The 14827-nt window shown below is 42.6% G+C and overlaps 1 protein-coding gene across 2 annotated transcripts in view; it reads right to left on the bottom strand.

The window, feature by feature from the left end:
- The window catches only part of SNTB1 (syntrophin beta 1), a 121198-nt gene that overhangs the window by 12577 nt on the left and 93794 nt on the right, over positions 1 to 14827 (bottom strand). For both annotated transcript variants that reach the window (XM_054815145.1, XM_054815144.1), the window contains exon 4: positions 775 to 914. In XM_054815145.1, coding sequence (XP_054671120.1) covers positions 775 to 914 — 140 coding nt within the window. The remainder of the gene's footprint in view (positions 1 to 774; positions 915 to 14827) is intronic.

Below are 14827 nucleotides of genomic sequence, written 5' to 3'. Positions count from 1 at the left end.
TGAGAACTCATTGAAAATGGTATAATAGAGGCCTGTAGCAAGGCCAAAACAATGGAACAGCAGCTCTTTCTCAAGCCCTTTGACCATACTGGCAGAGAAATGTGATTAAGATTCACATCAAGAAGCACAGACAGTTTCCACTGCATAAAGACAACCATGGGAAAGCTCTCTCTGAATTAGTGTTGATGGATACCTTCGAAATAATGCAGATGGTTATTTCCAACCTAGATTCAAGAATGTGTCTTCCAAGCTCAACACTTTAAGCTAAAAAAGCAGGAATTAATTTCCTGGACCAGGAATACAAACTATGCTGAAATTAAGTGTCTCCATCACGTGTGCAGACCCCCAAAAGCCCCAAACCGGTGGTGCAGAATTGCCACACCAGCACAGCCAACTCAGAGCAAGAATTTCTTGCTTTTCAGCCTAGGCTGGAAATCTGAGTGCTTCTGCAAGCCCTCAAGTCTGCACACTGAGATAGAGATCTCAGGAGATTGAGCCCTCGGTCTTTTCAGCACTCCTGCCTCTGGATCCAGGCCAAATGGCCACGTCCATAATCCTTCTGGTGTGCTTCTGGCCACCAGACTCGGCCAGAACTTTACACGGAGGAGAAGTGAGGAGTTAAGCTGAGCACATCGGCCCATTGAAGAAGAATCTGCTTCACAAACCACAACATTTCAAGTGTGATATATAGCTGTGAACCAGCTATACCTGTTCCTGGCTGACTCAGTGGTTCCCACCTCTCTTGAAGCGGTTGTAATAAAAAAGCACAGGTACCTGGTGGCTAGCAGGGGGTAGGTATGCAGAGGGCTGAACCAAGCTTCCTTCATCCGCGGCATGCTCTCATATATTAAGAGGTCTTTCTCCGTCAAGACCACTAACACTGGCTTCCAGTGCTTCTCGTTGTCTCCTGGCACCTGAAAAAGAGCAAAGTCTGAGTAACACAACAAGAGACAAAGCTACCATCGTGCAAAGCCTGATGATATGAACATGTCGAGTCCTAGGCGAGATAATGGACAAAAGAGAGTTTTACTTCTTTGGCTTTTTGACATCTCCCTCCTGAATTTATAACCAGCTGCAGCAGAAATGCAGTAAAGTGCAATGACATCTGCTGCTCTCATCAGCGCTGACATTTCCAGCGCCCCTTGCAGCCTTCCCTTCCCTTCCCTTCCTACAGGCTACTCCACAAACGCAGCAGTGGAAGAACACCGAGACAGAGCTGGCTGCTGTTTAGCTATGGTATGCACGGAAGGACCGTAAATGTGTATTTATAATGTGCACCATTCATGTGTAGCTGGCACGTTAACCTGAGTGCTGGACACTGCTGCTGCTGTTTCTATTTTCGTGAGTGAAAAAAGCTGCAACATCATGACTATTAAAGAGTGTCAGGTAGTAAAAATCATGATTTGGGAGCAGATGCTTTTTTCCTCAGCAGTTCACATCTTCATTGCTTTTCCTTCCTTCATACCGTTCTTCCAGTTTTACAAGTGCCAATTTGTAAAGAGCTCCAACCTAAACATGGGGTTGATCTGAAGCATTGACTCAGTGATGGATCTGCATCCACATTTCAAACCATCTGTAGAAGATGGCTGAATACTGGGGCATCAGAGCCCTTTACTGGCTGCAGAATCCAGATGTGGAATTCTAATTTGCAGGTTAGACATGTGGTGGTCTACATGACTACACAATTACCATCATGGGGACCAAGTATGGATCCTGGTTTTTACTTCTACTCTGGCAGCAGAGAAGTGTCTTAAAATAGACAGGAATATGAAAAGGTCTTAGTTTCAAGTAAGAATGAAGCTCTTGTCTTTCACAGACAAATTCATCATTTTCCTTTTGGTGCACATAAAGAAAAAGAAACCCCGTTCTGCAGTAACACTCACAGCCATGCTTTCAAACCTAAACATCTTGGCTGGGTACTGAAGGGAATGAAACAAATTCTGAGATTCAGCAGAGAATCCGGTTGTCCACATGACTCCTCCATTAAATCCTTCTCTGCGAAAGAGAAGCAGTTGTCTCTGTTGTTCTATGGCTTTTACGATGCCAGCCTACTTGCCATCGGCGTGTGTCACTGGGCACATCCCGGGGTGGAGAAACCTATAAAAGGGATCGATCAAAGGCTGGCCACGCTGGGAGTGTCACAGCCAGGAATGGTGATTCAGAGCCTTAAGTACAATGTGCCTTAAGTGGTGGATTCAGATTGAGAACCACATTTGAAACACTTGTATTTTATATGAAGACAGGGTCCCACAAATTTCTGCACTTTTAAGGACTTTCAAGACAGTTGTAAGATAGCTTTGCACCAGAACACCAATGCCCAAAGCAGAACTTATACTAAGGTTTTTGGCTTGCGTAATTTTTAAGAGGTATTTTTCCTTCTGATTTAAGCTTTTCCAATAATCACATTCCTGTTTAGAGCATTACTTGCTCATTGGTTGTTCATGTCTGTGTGTTAATCAACTTAAAGGCATAAACGGTTCATCCTTTTAATTTCTTCAGAAGTGTCAATACTTATTTCCAATTTTCTTGTGGTGACAGTTTCTTGAAATGCGACCTTTCACTTTCAAATAGGGCTGAATAGAGAAGCCGCATAATTAAGACACCTATTAATACACTACAGCAAGAACACAAAATCCGGAGTTCTCATAGCCCATGCACCATGGAAATATTCACATGAGCAAAAAGCATCCTCAGCTTCTTAATACCACAGTTATTAACTGCAGCTAACACCCCAGCTCCTAGCGTGGGAATATAGAAATAAATGTTACAGTTAATGTTAACATTTAATAAATGTTATGGTTAATGTTAACATTTAATTTCTGAGCACCTGCCTGTGTTCCTTCATTCAAAGATTTTAGTACATATTTTTGAAGATTTCCAGAAAAGAAAGGAAGGTAAATATGAAGTCTATCATTGGATGAAAAAGCAGGATGTTCGGATCTGGAGGAGCACGCAGGCAGCGTACTGGGCTCTTACTTCTTATTTTTCTATTCTGTGACAATCCAAAGGCTACGGGAAGCTGCTCACAGCTTTTCGGCAGAACCATCCTGCCTGTGCAGCATTTTCAATCACACGCTTTGTTATTAGGTGGCTGGTCAGTCAGCTGTGACTCCAGAAACTTTGAGAAACACTGTTCCCTGTAAAGCAACCACAACAAAGGGATAAAATTCATTTTGCCAACTGGTCCCACAACTATTTGCTGGAGCCAGAATTTCCAGCGTGGATCCTGCGGTTACCACCTGCACAGCGAAGCCCACGGCTTTGTCTCAGTCCTTCCCAAGAGCAGGGTGGCTCTGGGGAAGATGTGGCTCGATCGTAAGGTACTGAAGACTTTTTCTCAAGTATAAGTGACCTTATACCACCTCTCCTTGCAGGATATATCCCCTGTTTGTAGGGTGTATACTGGGAAGGGGAGAGAGGAGAACGATGTTTGCCTGTGTCCTGCTGGGAAGCCCGCCCCAGTAAGAAGGGCCATGCAATACACACACTTTTAATCACATTTTTCAAACCTTGCTGGGACCAAAGCTGTCTCACTGCTAAGGAATGCTGGTGTAAGCAATCCTGCTGCTATTTCAGACCTGAAGAAGGATTTGTGTGCCTGAAAGCTTGTCTGTTTTTTTTCCAACTGTAACAGCTGATCTAATAAAAGATATTGCCTTTCCTTAAAAACCTTGAATTGCATTACTGTTGCCTGATTTCGCTGGGGTTTGGATTAGGCTTTAACAGCTGATGCTGTGCTGTTCGACAGGCAGCTGGCACTTCTGGAAGGTGTCAAAGAGAACACGCTGTCCCGCAAACAGTAATAGCAAATTTTACAAAGGAAGAAGAGAGGCTGAAAATACACCATTAGCCTACGGGGCACATTCAGAACAAATCAGCGTGGGAAATTAATCCAGATCGAGCAAGTGTCATACCAAGCATGAGAATAAGAGCAAATTACAAAACAAAAGCAAAAAAAAATGCTGCTTATGGGCAGCTAAGTGAAGGATTTGTTCAAGTTTTAAAGGTTTTAAAATCTGGCATATTATAAAGATAACATGAAATACTTCTGTAAGAGTAAATTTAAGTAACATTTGAAATTATACATTTTAGAGGCACCACTTTAGATGATGGTTAGGGCCAGCTTCTTAGCCAGATGTTGCAGAATTCTGGCATTTGCACTATACTTTCTTCGCTCCAGTTCCCACCTGCACACATACCATTCAAAGAGCATTGATCTGTGCTGCAGACAAATAAAATCACCATCCACTCTAAAAAACTTTTCAAACTCAACCCTTTTTCAAAGTCAAAAGTGTTAGATTAAATCGAGATGAACTAGAGAAAAGACAAATCAGTACTCCTCAAACCTCCCACCACAATAAAACGAATCAGCAAATTTTTTGCTGGTCTTCTCGCATTGTTCAGGTAACTCTGAGCAACAGGTACCAGTGCCCCCCCCCCCCCCCCATGAGCTGCTCCTCTCAGCTGAGGTCACTGCTTATAATCCCAGGTAAAATTCCACTTCAAGTCAATGAAGCTGAAAATATTTATACCAGAAGCAAACTTGTTTTTTTTCTTTTCTTTTCTAGACACACTATGCCTCTAGATCAAAGTCTTCAAGTACAAACCTGAAAAGGGAGAACATCTTCTCACCAAAAAAAACCCCAAGTGCAGTGAAGCATCCTTTCTGCTACTCGCAAACCTGTTTGCTCCTCATACGCTCACCTCATGAAGTGCAAACCCCACTTTTGCCCATATGCAGCTCTCTATTTTGTCTTTCCAAAGTCCGACAATATTTCATGTATAGCAGGGATGAAACCTAAGCTCGTTGTGTACAGAATGTGATGGCTGGGCCTGGGATCACACCAGAGGAGACCTGTGCTCACGTCTTGCTCAGCCACAGGCTTCCTCTGCGTTTCCGTACGGACACCGTGGTCTCTGCCGGGGTGACAAGTGCTGCTGTAACTCGCACAGTACAGAGTATAGATGTAAATGTGAAAGTGGACAAAATGTGCTGATATCGGCTGCCGTATTTCAGTGGCTACGTGGAAACTTGTCCATCATCCTTTGGTTGACGCAAGAGCAAAAGTGCTTCGATATGGAAAGCGGACGGCTCACGCAGCATTAGGAGACACCAGACCCCACCACTCCGAGGATGCGCCTGAGCTCTGGCTGCTCCTGGATGCCTTTGCAGTGGTGGGGCAGCATTGCCCCGGGCTTTGCTTTAGGGATGGACCTGTGGTCTGAAGGACTGACTCTGCAAATAACGCCGTAGCAAGCTCAACGCTACCCCTACGACTGCTCCTGCTGGTTTTCTGACAGCTGCTCGGGTGCTCAAGGCCACTGCTTGCCATGTGCCCGTAAAGAGCGACGCCTCTGATATACATAGCAAACAATATTTCAAAGAGAAGCCAGCTTATTTTTCCTGCAGGCGACGGGGACCCCTTACCCCTTTAATGGGTATCACGGTTTCCAAATCTTTAATAGTTTTCACATATAATTAGTTGCCGTAAAGACAGCGGGCATCTCAGTGGAGATAAATCCTTTTACAAATGGTTTGGCCCTTTGCTCTTTCATCTGCCAGGTCTCCTTTTCATAAGGTTTTTTCTTTGAATTTCAGTTATTCATCTACTTCAGGCTGCCAGGAATGGATGAAAGAATACTTTTAATCTATGAGGCTCACAGATAATTAAATTAGAGGCCTTGGTCTACTCTGGAAAGCTGTTTTATATTTTCATTAACTCAAAAGGGACATTTCAATTACATTCCCTGTTTAGTAAACAAATTATATATTGCCAACAGACTCCACTGCAGCAAGGACCCAAAATGTGGCCTTTCAGAGCGCTGCTGTGAAGGCAGCAAGTTTACACTTGCAGTAAGCGGTTTAACTCCCTTTTCCATCACCCCCTCCCAAATCCCAGAGCTACGCTATCCCCTCACACAGAGCACAGGAGGAGCAACCCAAAAAGAATTTTCAGAAACCTTTTTCTTGCTATTTTCCCTCCTCCCTCACTTAAAATGTCTCCATGCTGACAAGGGCCAGCTTCCACACAGGCTGGGATATGTTCTGCTACGTAGCTCTTGCCTTTTCATCGTCTTTTGATGAAGGGCTACATCCATGTTCAGAACAAATTTGATTCATTTACAGAAACCTACTTGTCAGTTCCTGAAAATAACAGCTGGGACTGAAATGGATTTTTGCAAGACGAACAGCAGCGATGCAGAAATACATCGTGCAAACCCCAGCATATGCAATGACGCTGGTATTCCTGCGAGCTCACTTGACAGGAGGCAATTTGCAACGCAGGAGTGGGTGTAAGTGACAGCCGTGGGCAGGGGATATCAACACCTCCCATGCCACAGGCGGATGAGATGTGTTTTGCTGCTAAACTTTGTAGTTTTAAACAGGAAATAATGTGCACATTGTTTAAGAAAAAAAAAGCTAATGAAAATGTGTCTGGTTTTGTTCTTTTTTCTCTTTGACTTCAGTGACGGCTCAAAGGTGGCTTGTGCCATTATCAGATCTGGATTACAGTCAGTGCACACACAGAAATCCCCCAAAGGGCACAATATTGCCTCCTGGGAGCAGCGAGCGAGCCATGCACGCGCTTGGCCGTGGTGCCGCTGCTGTGCGGGCAGCCAGAGCCCCGCAGGTCAGGTGGGAACCACAGCAGGGACCACGCTGACCCACCTCTCGTCATGTCCTCAGCGGAGCTCGGGGGCACTGGCAGTTACAGTTATAGGCACTGCTAAGTGTGGACAGGACACCCGTTCTCAAGACAGATGTGTTCGAGTCTGAACTCCTTCTAAATACCCTTTAAAATGACAAGATAGAAGCCAACTTTTGTCAAAAGTAACAGTCAACCACGTCAGCATGGCAATATGTTCAAGCCAATGGCCTGACTCTCTGGACTAACAGGATTTTCAAACAGCTCTGGCTCATACCCAAATACCTCTAAATGTCAAGAGAAGCACCTCAGTCCTCTGTACTCACCCCCGCAAGAATGGCAGGTGACCTGAGACCTTTCCTACAGCCAAACAAGAATGCCCGATCCCAGTTTTGTAGTGGAGGTCTGCTCCAGAGCTCGGTGAAGTCACCTAGAGTTTTTCCAATGACTCCTTAGGTTTTGGACTAGGCCCTTGGGAAACAAGCCTGGAGGGCTGCGTGTCTCCCATGCTACAGAGAAGATGGAGCCAAATTCTTCTTGGAGGCGTACAGTGAGAGGATGGGATTCAACATCCACAAGCTGAAACAAGGGAAATTCTGACTGGATACTCAGAGAAACTTTTTCAGTATGTTAGGGTGGTCAAACACTGGAACAGACTGTGAAATGTCCACCCATTGAGATACTCAAAACATAACTGGGCAAGGCACTAAGCACGCTGGTGTAGTTGGCTCTGCTTAGAGCAGGGGAGTTGAACCACAAGAGCTCCCTTCCAACTTATATCCTGTGTGTCTGTGAAACACTGGAAAAAATGAAAGAAAGTCCAGATTTGGATCATAAAGACATGATTTAGGTTGCCCCTGAGTTGGTTGCATCATTATTTGGTACATACGCAGTTTTTCATGCATATGTATTGCATGAATGTTGCATCAATATGAATGCGGTAGTCATATAAAATGTTTATCACAGCTTAAGGGTTTGCAGGATGATTTGTAGTTACCTTGTGCCTTAAATCATTTAGAGTTGCATAAAATGTGTATTCTTGATCCTTCTGGCTTGGTAGAGCCTAACACTCTGGATTTCCTTTGCAGTAGATTCCTTGCAAAAGATAAGGAATGTAAGGGAGTGGAAAACCCAGCATCACATCAACTTCATTCACTGTATGACATAACTTGAGTAAAAATTTATTTCACAGCTGCATGAGAAAAGTTTAAAAACCTGCTATGTTCTCTTTCTTCTCCTGATTCATGGGTCCACAGACACTGGTTAACTAAATACACAGAAATCCATCTCCAGGGGACTCAAAAAGGAAAAAAAAAAAAAGGTAGTTCATCTATTTTAGAATCCTCTGCCATGACCCAGGATCATGTTGCTATGCATGAAGTTGAGATGTGAAGGTCCGTACGTAAGAGCTCTTTTGCAGTGAGACAGGAGACTCTAACTTTCTGACAATGATGTCGGGAATCTTTCCAGGGCAGAGCAAACAGGCAGAGAGCACAGGAGATGGTAAATGCTCCACACCATCTGTTAAAGACACTGACTGCTTTTCATCTTAGAGAAGGTGAGAGGAACTCTACTGTGTTTTAAGAAGTATTCTGATGCTTTCTGAGTAAAACACATTTTCTCCTAGAGCAGCTTCTTCAGACCGTGACAGCACTGTCTGAAATTAAGTAGTGGTAATTTATGATAGCAAGGCTTTGCAAATAGCAAAGGTCCACTCCTGAAAAGATATAGTGTTGAGCTAAATGATTTCTGTAGAAAAACTTGAACTTTGCTATCTTTCTTTTTTTTTTTCCTCCTCTTATTGCTTCTCAGAAATTGCCAAGGGAGAGCAGGGAAGGGAAGAGGACATTTCATCACTCAAGGGCTGTGGCAAGGAAGACCTGCCCAACCTGTAAGTCACAAGGACAGAGACAGAAGGCAAGTCAGACACGTGGGAAGGTCAGCACAGCCCAGCCGGCACTGGCAACGGAGGCTGATCAAGAGATAGCGGACAGGCCAGCTGTAGTTCAACTGACCTTCAAAGCCAGTTTGAGTGGGAACAAACCTGTGCTGCAAGAGGTCACACTTTAAGTATTGCTTATAAAAGAGGCACAAGGGAAGGAGGAAAAAAGGGAAGGAAAGACCATTAACCTCAGGCTTTTCTAATCACTTATACTGATTGAACAAATGAATGGAAAGCCTGAAGAGTGGAAGTGAGCAGAAAGCTGCTATACAAAAGAAAAAACCCTGTGCAAAAGTGGAGGCAATCACAGCAATCTCTCTCTTCCAGCACGTTCACACATATTCAGGATAAAAGTGAAGATGCTGTTAGCAGACACCTTTGCATCTCTTGTGTGTTCATGCATTTTGAGTACACGTGGCTTATCTTTGGGATGTCTGGGCTTATGTATGGGATGTCTGGGCTCTTCAGACTGCAAGGGAGGCTGGCTGTAAACTTGCTTTCTAAAACACGTCCCATGAACATATCACAGAAGATTGGTGATAGCAACTGCCTGAAGTTTAATAAATATTTAAATAAAAATGACAGACTTAAAATGTGGCATCAACTGTTTTTTTAAGACACAACTCAGTTCTGGGAGAGATGACCAGCTGTGCTCTCTCCACAATAAACACTGGACCTCAAAGCACAATAATCCTAGTACTGAGGGAAAACACCGAACTTCCCTTTAAAATGGAGCAGTCCCCTTCCTCCAGTAAGCCAAGCTTGCCCTAGGAAACACTAAGAAGGACCATGGCATGGTCATGTGTCTTCATGGAGCCATTTTGCACATCAGGGTAAGCCCCAGAAGAAAAGGGATCATAGCTGTGAATGGTGCTCAGTTAGAGGCAAGAAAAGAGACGGGGAACTTGAGAAGCTCTACCACATCCCCTGTGCAACTGCTCAAGAATGGATACTGTTACTTAGCGGTGGGGAAAACCAATTTCCCCCAGGTATACTCCAGGATACCAAGAGCAACCACTATTCTCTGCTATGCCCTGAAGGTTTCCGTATGTCGGAGTTCTGCTGTGTGCAGAGTTTTCTGTTCAAGCCAAGGTGAAGCATTTTCTGAGGGAGTTCAACATCGTCAGTGGAGTATACTGGTAATTGTACAGGAGCAGAATCAATGTAAAGACACCATAGTTTCAACTCACTGTCTCTAAAGAGTCTATAATTTACAATTGAATCTGACTTCAGCTGATCAAGTGGGTACCAGATTAGGATAAATGAGTAATAATACCCATTACCTCAAAAGATACACGCGTCTCATCTTTCAATTCAGTAAAAGTGCATGGATTTCTAATCATCAGCTCAAGAACACTTGTCAACAGCACCCAATCAAACACGAATGCTGGAGATGGAGTTTTGATGTGAAAGCAGTTTGCTGTTTTTAATGATGGCTCAAACATGTAAAATGCCATTTGAAATTATTACGGTGTCTGTTTGGTGAAGGACAGGTAATCATCAATGTCTACGTTAAAACTACAGTGACTGAAATCTGTCCCAAAAGATGTTCTGTGCCTTTCTCTATCACGCTGTCTTTCCAAATATTCAGTCTCAGAAATGATGGTCCATCATGACGGGTACCTTTTCAAGACTGACAGATGTGACTACTTTACTCAAGGGTCATTATAAATCACAAGTGCTGGAAGAAAAAATAGTAAGGGAGCAATACAGCGAGAACAAGATGTTTCTTTGTCATTGTTATTATGTTGTCTCAAGGACAGTCCAGAATACTGTGCTGTTTCAGTCTATTGTGTCATTGATCAATATTCAGTGATACTGATGGACTGCAATGCAACTAATGACCTCAAGTAAATGAGTGCACTCACTACGTGCGTGACACAAAAATGTATTATCTTCAGAAAACACTGATAAAATCTGCATGTTGTGCTTCATCAACTGGAATTTTGAACATGCTGAGAAATACTTGGAAGCCTTACTGAAAAAGCAAAAATTCAAATAGAGTCCTTAATAATTTGGCTTGATTTTGAAAAAATGCAGAGCAGCCACAAGGTTTCTGAAAAGTTTGGTGAAAATTATCCACAGTTTGGAATCCAAACCTATTTATTTAGATGCCTAAGTAAAGATCTATCACAAAAAGTTCATATAATTTTTATTATTTATTTACTTACTTGGTTGCCCCTTTCATGCCATTCAATTATTTGAGACCATATCTTTTTTTAAGTGGATAGAAACAGAAAGTCTGTATCTCTGCCAGCACAATGACAGACTTCCACAAGTTAGCTAAGCCACTCAAGGAATATACCTGCTTTCTTGCTGGGGAAAAAAGGGAAGTTAAACATGTAATTAAATTCATTAGAATTTGTTTATCAAATTCAAAATTTTATGGTGGGCACGATTATTTTTTTTTCCCCCCAGAAACCCAGCTGAGCACCAAGAGACCTCTGCCCACCTAACAGGTTTCCAGTTTGCTACACCTTGGCAGCCAGTATGGAGAGCTGGAAGGCCATCCAGTAGGTCATCACAGTGGATGTAGGTATTGGTGGATCCCAGGGTGCCAGTGAAGGTAGGAAATTAACAGTTATTCCATTTAATATCCAATTCACTTTCTTTCTCTCCTTAACCAGGACAAAGTTAAATTTTAACATCTTTGCCCTTTCAGAGAGCTCCGTTGGATTTGGGATTTATTAGTTTTCTAAGGAACGGGTAAAGAAGACAAATAGGATCTAATCAAAAAGTGCCAGCTGCCCCACTGAAAAGCTGAGAATATCCTTCTTCTGCCTTCCCAGAAGGCTTAAGCCAGTCACTGGTTCAGAAATGGGAATGCTTATTTGTAGAAAGAGGGCTGTAGATGACTTGAAAGATCAACTCGTTCAGCCTCTGCTCAGGAAAGGACAGACTTTGCTCCCAAGATTTGTCTAGCCTCTTCTGTAAAACCTTCCCTGACAGAAATCCCCACCTACTCTATCGCAGTCCTTGGAGAGTTTCACCATTAGGAAATTGTTGCCTGTGCTGGAGCACGTGCCACTGTGGTCCCAGGGATACTCTGAGGTCAGGCATCAATACATGCTTGGGAGACTAACAGAAAACTCAGATTTGTTCTTTTAGCTAAATGTTCTTTTTAAGATGGTCATTATTCTAACCCCGCCAAAGTAATTTCAGGAGAGTGATGGTCACAGAGGAAATGGGTAAGTGGGAAGAATGCAGAAGAATAAGTTCAGAGCTGGAGGATAACTGCAGCTTGTCACTGATCCCGTGATTTGCTGGACAGCTGTCACCACTGCCTAGCTGGTACATGAAGAAACGCATCCCTAACGTTGTGAAAATAACTGACAAGGCAGCTTTAACAGGAAACCAGTATTACCAACTCTAGCCAGCCAAAGGTCCCTTGGGGATATCAAGTGGGGCTTGAAAATCAGTCTGAGTTCTGCTTGGTATTTAAAATACATTTTTAATTCTTGCTGATCCATCAAGGCTTTCTGCTTTGCTGACATTCCATAGTTTCAAGCTTTTCTCTGTGGCTAGGAACCTACAATAAAATAGAGAGCTCAGCTTTCATAAAACCTCTTTATTTCAGAAGACTGTAGTAGAAGAAATATCTCTAAAGTAAAAGTATTCAAGCTATGAGGTTTGGACCTATGGTCAGGATGTGAGCTGCCGCTTCTCAAGAGGCATCACTTTCCCAGACCTGATACTGCTTATATTACAAGATCTGACAAGATCACAGCCCCGGGCTTTATGGCAACAACTCTTTTAATTAATCTTCTCTCTATGACAAAAACATAGCAAATATTGAAGGGCATGTGTTAATAGAAACTATGAATATTCAACAGAGCCATATGAGGAAGACAAACATAAAGAACCTTCTGCTTGGCAGTTATCTATGCTGAGCTTTAAATTAGCCACACAGGACAAATGGATTTAGTGCTGTGCCATGTTATTTCATCTAGATTACTAAAAGATACACAATTAGGGCCATCAATCTACAGACCCAAATCCTACAAATATCAGCAAATTACATGCTATAAGCTATACAATTTTGAAAGCTAATGCTCTTTATCTGGTTCTAATTCTCAGTGTTTCATACTTTTGCAATAATCACAGCATTTAACTACTCATAGGACAATTCTCCTAAGAACTGAACATTCCTCTAGAGGAAAAACTTGGGAGGAATAAAGTTAATTTCCAAAGCTAGTATTAACAGATTGCATGCTACAGGTTATCTGCTTGGGGCCAGGATGGGAAACTAAGGTTTCAAATTTAAGAATTATCCTTGAAATACGGAATTTAATAAAATAAAGAACTTCCTGGTAATGGCATTAGACTTTTACATCTCTTAACAAACACATCACATATCCAAAGATAAATGATTTTTTGGCATAAGAGATATACGATCTCACGAACCAACTGATTTCATCAATAGAAGACTCCTTCCTGCTGCGGGTTAATAAATCACCCCAGCCAGCAAGTGCCAGCCACTTACAGTAAGAACTGGCCGAGGGCAACATGAACAGTGTAGAGCTGCTATTACTTCTGCAGCTACAAGAAAGTGAAAACCCCAGGAGGACAAACATGTATGAATATTATCAAAGTCACTACACCTAATTCTACCTTTGGTGTTAGAAATGTATTTTCACTGAAGTCACTGGGAAATGTTACAAATAATTTCTTCCAGTTTAATTCCTACTATGAAGATAAATGTTTGTCTTTTCATTGAGTCTTTTTTGTAGTTTGTACTGGCCTAAACATCTTACATATACTGGTATAAAAAATCTGAAGTAACTCAGTTGAGTAATACTGGTATAAAACTGCAAAAAGAAAACTGGAAACCATGTACTTCATTAATCACAGAATGGTTTGGGTTGGAAGGGACCTCAAAGCCCATCTAGTTCCACCCCCCCTGCCATGGGCAGGGACACCCTCCACTAGACCAGGTTGTCCAAAGCCCCATCCAACCTGGCCTTGAACACTTCCAGGGAGGGGGCATCCACAGCTTCTCTGGGCAACCTGTGCCAGTGCCTCACCACCCTCGCAGGGAAGAATTTCTTCCTAACATCTAATCTAAATCTACGTTCTTTTAGTTTAAACCCCTTAACATGGTCGTATGCAAATATTCACATAACCTATTTCAGAAGTATAGCAAATGCGGTGGATTGGATATCATATCAGCAGTTTCATACCAAAATTTCTGGATTTTTAAATACCATGTCCTCATTGGCTTTTTTATTTCCTTAGCCATATGGAAAACAGTCAGGCACAATTAACTATTTGTCAGAAAACAATCTATTAATTAACACCATTCTGTGTGAATGAGCTGAAAATCGTGTTCTTTGCTTGCCAAAAGGCTTCCATTTCTGCCTCATGTTTGTGCTCAGAACTAAACACAGCTACAGATACTCTGCTTGACATAACTGACCAAGGGAAAAAAGAACAACTGCTGCTGAGGTTTTTCAGAACCAGCAGCCAGCGAGATTTTCTAAAGATAGGTAAGGGGTCAGCAGAGCTTCACCTCTGCATCTCCTAAAATTCTTTACTGACAGATCTTTGATTAAACAGAGCAGAAATAGACTAAATCCCAATTAAGACATTCATATTTGTGGCAGGGCTTGAAAGAGAAAAGAAAGTGTGTGTGTGGGGGGGGAGAGCAAGTTACAGCATTTTCTAGGCTTAACCTTAAAAATATAGGACCTGACTTCAATTATATTTATATCCATTCAATTCCATTGACGTCAATGGATTTACTCCTAAATTATGCCAGATGGAAATCAGGCTAGCTATTGCCACATTTTCATGCATATAACCAGCACCCCTCTAAAAGCACTGTTTATTCAAAATTACGTCCTCAGACAACATGCATCCTCAGATAACCCAGCTAAAATCAGAGGAAGGGGCACTACGTGATGGAGAGCTGCAGAGTGATAGAAGGGGAAGGGAAAGAGGAGAGCTGGAGCAAACTTCCTTTGCTGTTATCTGCATGTGCACAAAACCTTCGTAACCTGCTGCTGAATCCTGGCCACTAAACAGATAACCTCTGGGGCTGACACAAGACAACACGGTGGCTATTCGCTTTCCTAGTAGAAAAGCAGTCTGTGATCTATGTTACTTCCGAGGTCGGTATTCCTGTATTGCATTTTTCAGCAGAGCAGCTTGCCACGCTGTTGTTTCCAAAACTTTGCACCCCTTTGCAGGTCCACGCAGGGCTACAGGTGCGTAACTGTTATCAGTTAGTGGTTGGCTC

The sequence above is a fragment of the Grus americana genome, chromosome 2 (assembly GCF_028858705.1).
Source record: "Grus americana isolate bGruAme1 chromosome 2, bGruAme1.mat, whole genome shotgun sequence".
In the NCBI taxonomy this organism is placed as follows: Eukaryota; Metazoa; Chordata; class Aves; order Gruiformes; family Gruidae; genus Grus; species Grus americana.
Note: the sequence above shows the minus strand (reverse complement) of the source record. Positions and strands in the feature narration are given on the sequence as shown.